This window comes from Meriones unguiculatus, chromosome 8, assembly GCF_030254825.1.
Source record: "Meriones unguiculatus strain TT.TT164.6M chromosome 8, Bangor_MerUng_6.1, whole genome shotgun sequence".
NCBI classification, from domain to species: Eukaryota; Metazoa; Chordata; class Mammalia; order Rodentia; family Muridae; genus Meriones; species Meriones unguiculatus.
In genome coordinates, this window is record NC_083356.1 from 75,025,674 (window position 1) to 75,039,510 (window position 13,837).

The 13,837-nt window shown below is 49.8% G+C and overlaps 1 protein-coding gene across 1 annotated transcript in view; it reads left to right on the plus strand.

The window, feature by feature from the left end:
• Eeig1 (estrogen-induced osteoclastogenesis regulator 1) overlaps positions 1–13,837 on the plus strand; it is a 32,469-nt gene that overhangs the window by 12,759 nt on the left and 5,873 nt on the right. Inside the window, exons 2-6 of the mRNA XM_021659197.2 lie at positions 8,688–8,808; positions 9,036–9,065; positions 10,910–11,026; positions 13,295–13,341; positions 13,480–13,637. Coding sequence (XP_021514872.2) covers positions 8,688–8,808; positions 9,036–9,065; positions 10,910–11,026; positions 13,295–13,341; positions 13,480–13,637 — 473 coding nt within the window. The remainder of the gene's footprint in view (positions 1–8,687; positions 8,809–9,035; positions 9,066–10,909; positions 11,027–13,294; positions 13,342–13,479; positions 13,638–13,837) is intronic.

The window sequence follows — 13,837 nt, forward strand, 5'->3', positions numbered from 1 at the left end:
GGCATCTAGGTTGAGAACAGGCCAGATTACTTAACTGAAGAGCATCAGGTTTCAAACTCAGGTGTGTCTAAATCTGATGCTTCTAAGCCAGCAAGCTTGAGTGCCCTGTTGGTATCTCACCATTTCTCTGTTGTTCCGTTTCTAAAGCTGCAGTTTGCTCACACTGTGCTTGATGGGGTCACTTGCCAATGTCAGCTTGTACTCCCAGCCTTTCTGTTAACTCTTGAGCCATTTTTAGGGTTCTTGCCTACCGGGGGACCAGAAAAGGCAGCATGGGGCCCCCAAGAGGCTTCTCTGAGCCCTTCAGTGTTGGGTACCAAGTGGCTTAGTTTCTAGGAACTTCTTGCTGCCTCACCACAGGAGGAGGAGGGACTGGCGTGCCAGAACTGTAGGGAACTGCCTCCTGTGCACGTGGCCCTGAACTCCTGGCAGGAACCAGACACTGTTGGGTTGCCACGTTGGCCCTTCTGGCCTGCAGCCCCTGGACGGATGCCTTGGCTGGTCCCTGGGGTGGGCCCCTCCCCAGGCAGCTGTGCCGTTCTCTTTGGGAAAGCACTGGCAGATGTTGTGGATTTAAATTGTTTCCTTATTAGACTCTCACTCAGGCTGGGACTGCCTTTCATCAGCCTGGAGTCTAGATTGCATCACTAGGACCGCTCATTCCTCAAGGAACCAAGCAAAGCTTGGGGTCCAGGTTTTTGCTGGGCAGAGCTAGGGAGGAACAGCAGGAGTGGATGCCAAGTAATGGAACTTGCTGTGGTGCTTGTGGGCCAACTCATAGAACCAAGTTTCCTAAGTCCCAGGAAGGTCTTAGGAAGGGCTGGGAGTTCCCTAGGGTCCTATATGTCCATGTTTACCTCTCCATACCAGAGTTACCTGGGAGCTGGATGAAGAGTGGCTTCCAAGACCCCAGTAGTGCATCTCAACTGGAGCTGATTTGGTAAAGTCCCAGGACAGCTTGTCACATCTGGAGTTGTTCTACTCTATTAGCAGGCTGCAGCTAAATGTGCTGCAGTGTACAGGACAAGTTCTCACAAAGAAAATCCCCATCCTGCAGAGCCCATGGTCCTGGCAGACCTGCTGGCAATCTTCATTGGTGGCAGGCTAATGGGCATGTGTATGCTCACTTGTCTAAAAATGCCTGTCCTGATGGGCCTCACACTCTACTTGCTCAGAAGATTTGGGCACCTAACTTTCTGCCAGTCTAATGTCCCATACTGAGCATGCCAGTTAGGCGTTTTTGTGTGCGCACGTGCGTGCGTGCGTGCGTGCATGTGTGCGTGCATCATGTGTGTTGGGGGATAGAACTCAGGTTGCTAGGCTTGTGCACCAAGCACCTTTTCCAGGTTAGTCTTTTAGCTAGTCCCTGGTGGGCACTTTCTCTAGGAAAGTGAAGTGTTTTAGGTAGCCCTAAGGTCACTTTGGAGCTCTGTCGTAGGGACTGAGCTGCCATATTATTCCCCGGGGCTCACTTTTCCTTGTTTCTGCTCCTGTAGCAACTACCAGTCTTGTTTTCACCTTAGCACCATTTCTGGGGTGTTCCCCTTGGCCTTTTGGTTCCCAGCAGCCTATGGCTAGGAGGGAGCTCTCATGGCAGCCAGTCCCTTGTCACCTCTGGTGGAGAACTAAGGCCAAGGCTCCAGGGCTTTGTTGCACCTTGTAAGCAGTGGTGCTTCTAGGTAGTAATTGTTGCAGTGAACACGTTCCTGGGAACCATGAAGCCAGACTGGGGTGACTCCTAATGGGACATTGCATTTCTGTCAGAGAAACCGTTGGAAGTGGCTCACTTGAGTCTGACCTGCTACCCTCGTCACCTTCTGGGGCCTCTTCAATAGTCTTGTTTGCTGTGAACCAGAGAGGCAGTAGAGTAATCCTTCCTCCATAGTGTCTGTTTACCTTCCTCCTTTAAGGGGAAACTGACTGTGAACTGGGAAGCCTCATGGCAAGCTGCTGCAGCGAGACCTGGTGTTCTGTGACTTTGTTCCACTCTGCTGGACCTCAGTTTCTTCATCATGTAGAACAGATGGTATTCACACAGACCTCAGGATTGAGGGAGAGTTCTTTCCGCTCTGTGCTTGAATCCATGAATCCCAGAGAACAAGCTCAAGGCCCGGGGGATGCTTTGATGAACTAGAGGGGCCAAGGAGCACATAGAGACCCCACTCTGCCAGCCCTGCCCTGGGCTTTTAGAGAGAGGCCATGGTAGCAGACAGAAATGTGGTCCCCATCAGCATGGGACCCTGATGGTGGCCAGTCACATTTCTTGGTCCCAAGAAACAGCAAGGCAGATGCTAGGAAGATGTGGCTGTGCAGACACCAGGTCAATGGACTTGTTTACTTTTTACTTGAGGTGAACAGTGAGGAAGGAGTGACTGCAACAGCCCTGTGCAGTGGGCATGCCTCCTCCCTTTCAGGCTTTCCTTCCATTGTTCCTATTGCTGGAGAATTCCTTTTCTTCCATCTTTACCCAGCTGACCCCAGCTTTGAAACCCTGGCTCTGAAGTCACTGTCCCCAGATGTCTGTTCTACTCTGTCGAGTGGTCTTTAGCCTGTCTTCAAAGATGCTGGCAGCTGCCAATTGACTCTTGTGTAACATGTTTCCCACTCTGCACCAGGACAGTTAAGGAGGTTCACTCCATGCCTGCAGCCAGTCTCCATGGATACCACCTCACAGAGGTCTGCTTGACAGATGGGTATAGGTGCGACAGTCTTGCTAAACCAGTCTGTGTGGCTGCCTGGGTTAGGCAGAGGCAGGCAAGGAGACAGACTGGGAGAGTCCTCAAGAAGAAAGAGATGCAGAAAGTCTGGAACATCCGAGACCACTGTTTTGTGGGGTGCTTACTCTATTTTAGGACAGTTCAAAAATAACTGCATGCTGGCCACAGAGGCCACAGTGGGTAAAGGGCTCACCCTGTCTCACTGAAATTTGCACGTCTAATTGTATATCTTAAAGCTAAAAGCAAAACCTGTGTCTTTAATTACCTGTCCTTGGCAGTGGCAGCAGGGTGCAGGGATGCACACCCTGAAACCACAAGCTGGGAGAGCTGACTGCCAGCCTTACAGCTGGTTGCCCACATCACTCAGCATATCCCCACTTGACAGTGCCTCAGGTGGGTAAGGGTGGACTCTGGCCTTGAATCAGATACTTGCGGCTCAAATCCCTTTGCTTGTAACCACCCTAATTTAATTACCCTTTCCTTTACATTAGGAGAACTACTCTTAGACAAAAACAGAGTAGCCCCAACAACCCCTCACCTGAAATGTTGTCAGGCTTGATTGGCTATCCCTTCCTTCTGGCCATTGTCCTTTCATGTTAGTATGACTAGGCCAGGTGTCCAGGGAGCTGGCAGTTCAGGTGTCCAGGGCCCTGGTTATCTTGGGACTAGGATGATCTCTTTGAGCCTTGGTTTTTCCCATTTTAGTTATCTGGGGCTGAGAATGCTAAAGGTTTGTGATTTTACATTTGCTGTTTGGGTGCATCCCAAGTCATGTTATCAGGGCAGGGAGTGGGATGTACACTGTTTACATTTTTTTAAAGATTTAGTTATTATTTATTCAACAGTCTGCCTGCACACCAGATCTTATCATAGATGGTTATGAGCCACCATGGGATTGCTGGGAATTGAACTTAGGACCTTTGGAAGAACAAGTGTTCTCAACCTCTCAGCCATCTCTCCAGCCCCGCTGTTTACATCTTAAGTATAATTTGTCTTTTCACTTTTTGATTTCCATGGTTGGTGGCCCACTATGCCCCAGATGAATGGAATATATATTGGACACTGCTGTGCGTGGGCCTATGGTACCCTAGCTGGCCCAGTCTCTGCCTTTTGAGCACCTCCAAGCCCACTGAGGTTGCAGGTGGTATTATAGTAGTGCTCAGCTCTCAGCATTCTTGATACTCCAGGGTCTCCCAATATCAGAGGGGCTTCTGCTGTTCCCCAGAGGGGCTCCTTTTTCTTTTCTTCCCTCCTTCCTACCTTCCCTCCTTCCTTCTTCCCTCCCCTCCCCTCCCCTCCCCTCCCCTCCCCGCCCAAGACTTTCTCTGTGTAACAGCCCTTGCCATCCTGGAACTCACCTTGTAGACCAGGCTGGCCTCAAACTCACCGAGATCCACCTGCCTCTACCATCACACCCAGCCAGAATGGCTTTTCTGCCTCTGACCTTATTGTATACTCCAAGGCTTCTAGAGGAGTTAGTTTCCTTTTACCCTGGCAGGCATTGTGAAAATTTACAGCCGATATTAGCAACTCAGTGTAGAAATAAGGAGCTGGGGGTTTAACTCAGTGGTGGAGCACTTGCTTAACATGTGCAAAGCCTTAGGTTCAGTCCCTAGTACCACCAACAATAAGAGAAAAGAAAAGGGAAGAGGCTGAGTGTCGTAGTAGAATGTTTGCCTCTTACTCATAAGATCCTGACTCCATCTCTAAAAGGCAAAGAAAAGGACACAGTATCGCCTCCCTCCCCGTCCTCATCTGTAGTTTCCATACACTAAAGTACGTAGTGGTGGCCCTCATTTGCCAAATGAAATTGCACTGCATTTTGAAACTAATGAAGATAATGTATTATAGAAGCCCTTCTGTATCTGGCTTTTCCTGCTGTCCTGCCAATGAGCAAGACTACTTTCCTTCCCTAGCTTTTTTCCTTTTTGTGGTGTTCTTTTTTTTTTTTTTTTTTTTTTTTTTTCTGAGACCCAGTTTCTCTTTTGTAGCCCTGGCTGTTCTGGAACTCTATAGACCAGGCTGGCCTTGAACTCACAGAGATCTGCCTGCCCCTGCATCCTGGGTGATGGGATTCAAGGCATGCACCACTGCTGGCCCCCCACTCCCTTAAAAGAAAAAAAAAAAAAAGACAGGATCTGATTATGTAGTCCTGGCTGGCCTTAACTCAGAGATCCACCTGCCTCTGTCTCAAGAGCGCTGGGCTTAAAGGCGTGCACCACTGAGCCCTACTCCGTCCCCTTGTCTTTCCCCATCCCCAGGGTTCTTCTATAGCCCTGGCTTCCTGGAACTAGCTCTGTAGAGATAATGAACTGTCTTCTGCCTACTGAGTGTGAGGACTAAAGGTGTGTGCCACTTCGCCCACCTTTCCTTCCCTTCTTTCTACCCCTTTCCTACTTGATGCCGCTAAGCACTCTCTCACAATGGAGCTGTTCTTATGTTTGCCTAACTGTGAAGGCCTTGGCTGCTCACTCTACTTTCGTACCCTCACCCTATATATCTTGGGACCAAGATTCCCTCTCTTTGCACCACTCTGCCCTTTGTTCCTCAGTATACACATTGGCCACATTCCTACCTCAGGGTCTTTGTTGTTGCTACTCCTACCCTAAAAGGTGATAGTGGTCTTCATCTGAAAGTGTGTGTGGCTCACTCTCACCTCTTCAGTGCTTTTTGGCTTGGTGCTATTTTCTTAAGACCTTCCTTAGCCACCTTCCCTCAGTCTCTGTTTCTCTTGACTGGCCACTGCTCACCTCCTCCCATTCCCCTTTAACACCTGGGACATGCATTACCTAGGTTTTCTGTATCTCTTATCCACTGCCAGAGTAGCTGCCCCTCAAAAGCAGGAATTTCTGCCTGCTTTGTATACTTACTTCTCATTTCTCCATCCAGAATTTTTACAAGTGCCTAGCACACGGTGGGTACTTCAGTTTATACATTTGAAGTGAATCCAGCTTAATTCCTAAACCCAGCCAGACCAGCTCCTGTTCCAGTAGTCATGGCTGCCCTTTTGACATCCTCAGTCCTGCCTCTGGGCCTGAGTTCTTGTCCATCTCACCTCTGCCTATCTGGAACCTCTGTTCTTTCATAGTGACCTGTTTCTGGTAGAGTGCCTCTAGCCTCTATTGTCCTGCAGATCTGTGGCCTTGGCCTGGAGTTGAGAGTGCAGCTCTAGAACTTGGGTGAGCTTTGTAACATTCTGCACTTCATTTTCTTCATGTGAAAAGTAGACAGGGAAACAGCCACCTCTCTGTTGAATTGTGGAGTGGGGTTAGGCAGGTACTCAAGCAGTGACCACTACTGTAGTGTTTCTTACGCCCTTACTGTGACCCTCTGGGTCGGCACTGCCAAGGCTGCCTGCTGCTACTTTTTCCCAGAGGTAGTGACATGTACTGATGGTACAGAACCTTTATGGAAACAGAAGGGAGGCCCAGGGCTGAACCCATAAACCCTGCCCTGCTCAGCTTCCTGTAGGAGGGAGCACGCCTGTCACCTGAGCCTGGGAAAGGCTTCTCATGATTTTGCTCTGCCTGGCCTGGCAGGGTTGACAGGAACCACAATTGTGCCCCAGGCTTCCTAGCTGATACTCTGTGGCAGTCTCAAAGGAGGGGCAGGCAGTTTGCTATCAGCCTTTGTTCCCAGACTCTAATCCTAATTCCTCTGGGCGTTTCAAGTGCCCTAACCTTCCTGCTTCTGCAAATCTCAAGCAGCTGCTCCTACTCTTAAATGTGCACACATGGGGGAGGGGAGCTGAGGGTCCACACAGACTTGTTCCCAGGCCTGTCCCCCGTTAGGCTCAGGCCTCAGTTGCTCAAGAATGACTCTTCTCTACCTTTCTACTCCCTGCCTATGTGTCTGTTCTCTGCTTCCATCTAAGCCGCATCCATGGAGGCGGGGCAGCCAGGAGCAGATTCTGACTTCCTGGCTTCACTAATGTCCATTCCTCACCCCACTGGCCATCTTCCTTGATGTTTCTGTTTACCAAGCACATTCTCATGTGGGAGCCTTTGCTGTTCACCTGAGGTACCAGTGTTAATAAGGCCCATTTCTAGACACCTACTTCAGATAGCAGCTCTGCCTTATCTCTGCCCAGCTCTCACCTTCCTTGCTCTGCTTTCCTTGTCTGTGTTTATCAGATGTGCTGTGCATTTTGTTTCCTGTTCTACTGACAAAATTCACATACATAACCCATCTATTTTGAGGCATGTGGTTCAGTGTTTGGTTTCTTTGGTGCTAAGTATGGAACCTAGGGCCGTACACATAATCAGCAAGCATTTTTTGTTTTGCTTTTTTTCCCCACAAGCCAGTGTTTTTTCATATTCACAAGGTTGTGCTCTCATCACTGCGGTCATCTGCAGACCAATTTCATTACTGCACCAAGAAACCCCACACATTAGCTGTCAGTCTTCATTTCCCCAACTCCTGTCCCCTGGCGATCACCAGGCTGCTTGCTGTCTTGCTGGATTTGCCTATTCTGGGTATTTCTTACAAATAAAATCCACACTGGGCTCTTCCATGTGCCTGGCTTGACTTAGCAGTAATGTGTTCAAGGTTAGTAGCACTATGTAATGCCTCATTCCTTTTCTTACCAAAGAACACGGCAGCTCATGAGCCGACCACAAGCATTTACCCTTACCATCAGTGGGTGTTTGGGTTGCTTTTGCTTTCTAACTATCGTGAACAGTGCTGCTTTTTGTGTGGATGTAGAGCTGGTTTTGTTGGCTCTGGACTTGCAAGTAGAATGTCTAGGTTATGATAATGTGGAACTGCTGGCCTCGCAGGCCACAGGGCTTCAGTTGCCAGGTTTTCCTGCTTTTTTTGTGTGCTGCTGAGTCAATGTGACAGTCTAGGGCTCTTATTCTAAAGCTAGACAGCCTGGATTGCAGCCTGCTTTTTGAGTCCTGCATTCAAAATCTTGTTGGAGTCCCAGGGTCACCAGCTATAAAAAAGAGTAGCATAGATTCACAACCACCCAGGCTGCCATGAAAAGCAGGCAGTGCCTGACTGAAGCCCCGTCTGACCTTTACCCCAAGCCTAAATCTGGCAAAAAAAAAAACCTGTTTATCTTCCCTCAGGTTGTGAGAAGGTCAGCTGTCTGTCTGATTATCCATCCAGTTAGGTGGGGTGCACTGAATGGAGATACTGGCACACAATGCCGCCTTCTTGTGCCTGCCCCTTCCTGAGCACCAGTTTTGCAGGGGGTTTGGGTGGGGACTGTAGTGGTGCCACAGTACAACTCTCCAGGCTGTGCAGTGCTCTCACCCCACATCTTGCTGAGCCTTCCACAGCAGCTGGATGAGGTTTAGGTGAGCTTCTCCCAGAGTTCCTGTCACGTAACAGCCACCTCATATGATCACATTCTGAGGCTAGAAGGCTGGAATCCCACCTAGTATCAACCTTATGTTTCTTTGTAGACAGAGGAGGCTGACAGGCTCTCTCCAGCACTCCGAGCAGGCTGTGGTGACCACTGGCTTTGCAATTCTTTGAATGGTGCCTGGCACCTGGGAAGCAGCATGTAGCATTAGCTGTTGTGGTTATTGCTGTTGTAGAGGAGTCTGGCTGAAACCAGCTGTGGGCCCAGCAGCCTGGTGGGATGTCTGGAGAACTGACTTAGCCTTGGTCTCTTATCTCTACATTGAGTCCATCCTGGGAAGGCTGAAGTGAGAGTCACATAAGGTGGCCAACAGGAACCTGGCAGGGGCTGATAGTGGGAGCATAGGAACACCCAAGGTCAAGGTGGGGGAGTAGAGGCTGAGCATATCAGTGGCTAGCATACCTAAAGGCTAGCTGCCGTAACCTTTTCCTCACCCAAAGGCTGCTTTTTGATTTTTCATTTCATGCTGTGTGTTTATAATCATGAAAACACTGGCAGCGAGGCCTTTGCTCTGTCTGTGGTAGGACTGGAGTCAGGGTTGGTGCTCCACATTAACCTCATGTTTACCTGTCTCATGTTCATCTATCCTGTCTCTGCAGGGAGGAGGTGCAGGAGAACTGTGTAAGGTGGCGGAAGAGGTTCACCTTTGTGTGTAAAATGAGTGCCAACCCAGCCACAGGCCTGCTGGATCCCTGCATCTTTCGAGTGTCTGTGCGAAAGGTGAGGTGGGTTCATGTTACTGAGCCTAGGCACTGTGAGCTCAGAGCTGAGGGTGGGAATGGGACTGACTGACCAGCAGTTTTAGGTCCCTTTCCTACCATGTCCACTCCAAGAAGTGTGAGTTATCATTCTGCCCCCTTTATGTTCTCTCCTCATGGTACTTTCGGGAGATCTCTGAGAGGCCAGGGTTCCCTAGTCATGCCTGACATGTTTCCCTCTCTCTACAGGAGCTGAAAGGTGGGAAGGCTTATTCCAAGGTAAGAGGGCCATTTGAAGGCCTTAGTTCATTCACACCAATTCCCTTCTTTTTTTTTCTAGGACTTCACTAGTCAGGCTAGGGATTGGTTAAGAACTTAACAGAGATCACCCAGCCTGTGTCTCCTAAGTGCTAGGATTACCAGCTTCTGTACTTTGAGTGTGTGTTGTGTGCGTGTGTTGCTGGAGATTAAACCCGGGGCTTCACGCATACTAGACAAATACTCTGCCACTGATTTTCTAAGGAAAAAAATATGCAAATGACTTAGAGAGATGGAAAGTAAGTGCTCTGTGCACGTGTGCTTATAAATAGCAGTTGTTCAAATTGAGGTACAGATCTGCAGCTTGAGCTTTTTACTTACCCAGTGTATCATGGGTATCTTTCAGGTCACCTCAGCTTTCCATATTCTTTCTAGTGGCAGCAGTGTCCCACTGTGTGGCTGGTGACGCAGATTCAGCCATTCACTGCTGTTGTAGAGCAGTATCATCTCAGGTTTACATTAGTACCTATCTTTCACCACCACCTCCACCCCTGGCTTCAGCCCTAGGAGTAAAACCCTTTTTATGGAAAAGAGTGGGTGATGATGGCCTAGGTTTGAATGAGCCTGTTTTGGCCTCCATCTAATCTCTGGGAGACTGTTGGCCAGCCCAGCACAGGGGGGACTGTATCTTCACCCTACCTCTCACCCAGATACCTGAGATAAGGGTAACATGGGCTTATGCATCCCGACTGCCAGGGCTCTAGAAGCCCACAGCTCTGCATGCCTGCCCTACCCCAGCAATGGGGGTGGGGGTGGGGAGAGGTGCAACTGTCAGTGTGCAAGTGTCTCCTGTTTACTCGTGAATAAGAACTGCCAGTTTATAGCCAAGGAGCCTCCAGCCCACATCACATGCTGCCAGACCTTTCCTTGCTGTTCCATAGCAGAACCTCACCTTGGGCCTCATGGTGTTACGCAGATAAGGAAACAAATACCTACAAAAGGGCTGGACTCTAAAATGGGGTCCCTCTGAGTCATTACAAGGGTTCAAGTCTAAACCCAGTGTTTTGATCCTAAAGCCTGTTTCCCTAAATACTGCAGTAGAGACTTGTGTGTAACTGGGATAAATATATATAAATATACATATATAAAACGTCTAATTGGTTTGCTACCCAGGTGGCCCCAAGCTTGGCACTCCCTCACTTCAGCCTGTCTCCTCTGTTCAGGCAGACATGGATTCCATTCTTCCCTTGCCCATGTGCTGCTACTTTGCCCTTTTTTCTGTATCTCTCTGTCTCACCTGCACACATCCCAAGAGGAGCTGTCCCAGCGCCTGGGTTCTTGTCCTTATGCTACACCCTTTACTCTTCCCTCCACTGGGGACTTCATGGGGATCCTGCCCACTCTGTAGTATCTTATCACCTCACCCTGCCACCAAATTCCCACGGGCCTTCCCTTCTCCTCTGCCTGCTCTTTTGTCAGTTCCCGACAGCATGTCCTTGTTTCCCTGGGAACAATGTGTCTGTGTCACAGACAACAATGTCCTTTCATCTCAGGCACACTGGCCTTAGTGCACCCTGGGACTCCACACAAAGGGTGCTTTGTGCTACTCAGGGATGCGAGCTCCTTGCTTTGCCACATTGGTGCTGCTGACCCAGGATCCTGTCCTTGAGTCCTGGTTATGGAGCAGTCAACTGGGGCTGTGGGGTGGACCTCCCTCCCTTCCCTCCCTCTCCCTTTCCCTCCCTCCCCTTCCCTCCCCTCCCCATCCCACCCCACTCCATCCCACTAAGTTAACCCTTCTGGTGCATCTTTTGCCAAGTACCCGCTCTCACTGCAGCCTCTGACATTTTCTTTTCCCTTCCCAGCTGGGCTTCACTGACTTGAACCTGGCTGAGTTTGCAGGCTCAGGCTCCACCGTCCGCTGCTGCCTGTTGGAGGGATATGACACCAAGAACACCCGCCAGGACAACTCGATCCTCAAGGTACCAGGACTCTGCTGCCTCTTCTGCCTTACAAGGGTTAGATACAGTGTAGCTCCTTATCAGAAAATACAAGTTCTCAGAGATGCTGGGAGGAAGTAGGCCACCTGTGCCATGTGCCTGTCTTTTTCTGTCTTGTGACTGTAACAGCAAGCACAGCCTCTGCATGTGGTATTTGTTATTAGCTCCAAGTTTGAGTACAGGAAGTGATGACAACAGAAGTTTCATCATTTGCCCTAGGTCATCAGAAGAATTGGCACTTAATCCCCCTAGTCATTTAGCTGCACAGCCCAGCTCCTAATTGTTGCCTGTCCTGATCTGAAACTTCCTGGCTCCTGGTGAGGCATCAGGGAGCAGAAGTGATGTTCTGTACCCATGTGCACCATGTAGGGGTGGTATTCTGAAGGCTCCAAGGCAGTCCTGCCCTGCTGGCTGCACAGGTTTCTGTTTCTAGTAGCCCAGGTAGCTTCTTTTCCTCAGGCAGCTGATGATTTGTCCTCTTAGGAACAGAAATAGCCAGGTGTTCGCACCCGCGCACCTCTTTGTCTCTGTCCACATCCTCTTACAGGTTGGCCAAGAAAACAGGTTTGCCTAATACTATGTGTAAACTGATCTAGGAGTCACCAGTTGTGTCTTTTTTGCCCGGCACAGAGTTGGGCATGAGTTAGTTGACAGGACCTGAGAAACATCAAATATGTTTAGGTTTGTAGATGTGGTGATACTCTGTAATCCCAAAGTTGAGCTAGCAAGACCCTATCTGTCTTTGGTTGGTTTGTTGGTTGGTTTTTCCAAGACAGGGTTTCTCTGTGTAGCCTTGGCTGTCCTCTGTCCTCAACTTTGTAGACCAGGCTGGCCTTGAACTCACAGAGGTATGTCTGCCTCTGCCTCCCTGTGTGCTGGGACCAAAGGTATGTGCCTGGCTGACCCTATCTGTCTTTAAAAAAAAAAAAAAGTTGACACATGCCTTTAATTCCAGGAGTTAAAGGTAGGTGGGTCTACATTCGCTCTGGGGCAGTCAGAACCTCTAAGACCCCGTAGAAAGAAGAATGAGAAGGTCCAGACTGGTTGGTGCAAAGTCTTCCCCAGAAGGCCTATGTACTCAGGACAGTGGAAGAGGCCTGGGGCCAGGTGGCCTGGGGTTCAAGGCCAGCTCCCCTATGTCCTGTCTGCTGAGCTTTTGGGAAGTCAGCTATCTTCTTAGTCTTGGTCCCCTCAACCTGCACCTGGGCCTATCACCTACTTTATAGGCTGTTATCGTGGTCAATGGAATGATCCATAAAAAAGCCTGCGCCCTGAGGTTACCATCACACTGAGGTCATTGGTGGTCTGGGATCTGAGCACTCCTTTCCCATCCTGTTATTTCTTGCCTGTCGCTCCATCTCAGCCCATACTTTGGGACTCAGGCTTTTACTGTGTTGGGACTATCGGCAGAGTCATTGCAGTGGGGGCTACATTGCATAATGGCCGCATATTTTACTTTATTTTTCAAAAACTTTTGCCAGGCGGTGGTGATGCACACCTTTAATCTCGACACTTGGGAGGCAGAGGAAGGCAGATCTGAATCTGAGGCTAGCCTCGTCTACAGAGAGTTCCAGGACAGCCAGGGCTCCACAGAGAAACCTTGTCTCAAAAAAACAAAAAACTTCAGCTAGCCTCTGCTTGCCATGGTGGGCCCTTTCTTCCTACAGGGCTCCTTGAGCCCTGTTCCCCAACTTGAGGTCCTGTTCTCACACACCTGGGCAAAGCAAGTGTGAGAGTAAATGTGGCCCCTGAGCTCACAGCCCAGGTGTAGTTTATAATTGCGGGAGCTGACTTGCTCCCCTAGGTGCCAGCCAAATGAGCCTTATCGCTTCTCCTTCCTTCCTTCCTTCCTTTTTTCCTTTCTTCCTTTCTTTTTTTCTCTTTTTCTTCCTTCCCCTCCCTTCTTCCCTCCCTCTCTCCCTCCCTCTCTTCCTTTTTTCAAAACAGGCTTTTCCTGTGTAGTCCTGGCTGTTCACTTTGGAGACCAGGCTGGCCTTGAACTCACAGAGATCCACCTGCCTCTGCCTTCTGAGTGCTGGGATTAAAGGTGTGCGCTACCACTCGTGGCTATTTTGTCACTTCTTCCACTGGGCTACCCACTCTGTCCTCCACACAGCTTACAAGGCTCACTGTTGGCAGGTGACTATACCAGAGCCACCAGTGGGAAGGGACAAAGTTGAGATCAAAGCCCAGAGGCTGGCCTGAGCTGGGTGTTAGCAGCTGGCGCTGATTTCTCTCTTCTGCCCATAGGTCACCATTGGCATGTTCCTGCTCTCTGGAGACCCCTGTTTCAAGACGTGAGTGTCATCCTGGCTATAGGTGGGGATGGAACCATGAGATAGATTTTTCCTCCCTCTAGACTCTGGGGTATCCCTGTCTCCATCTGATCCTGAGATTGGGGCACTTTACTCACACACACCCTCTGTCCTCTCAAGGCCACCATCCACTGCCAAGTCCATCTCCATCCCAGGCCAGGACTCGTCTCTGCAGCTGACATGTAAAGGTGGTGGAACCAACAGTGGCGGCAGCAGTAGCACCAGTTCCCTGACTGGGTCCTGGCCCCCCAAGGCCCGGCCTACCATCCTAGGCTCAGGTACCATCTGCATTTGCCTATCTCTTCCCTGCCTGTGACGTCAGGTTCTCCCCTGTGCATCTTGTCCCAGGAAGATGTTTATTAAGAGTAGGGTGCAGGGGCTGGAGAGATGGCTCAGTGGATAAGTGCACTGTCTGCTCTTCCAAAGGACCAGGGTTCAATTCCCAGCACCCACATGGCAGCTCATAACTGTCTATAAT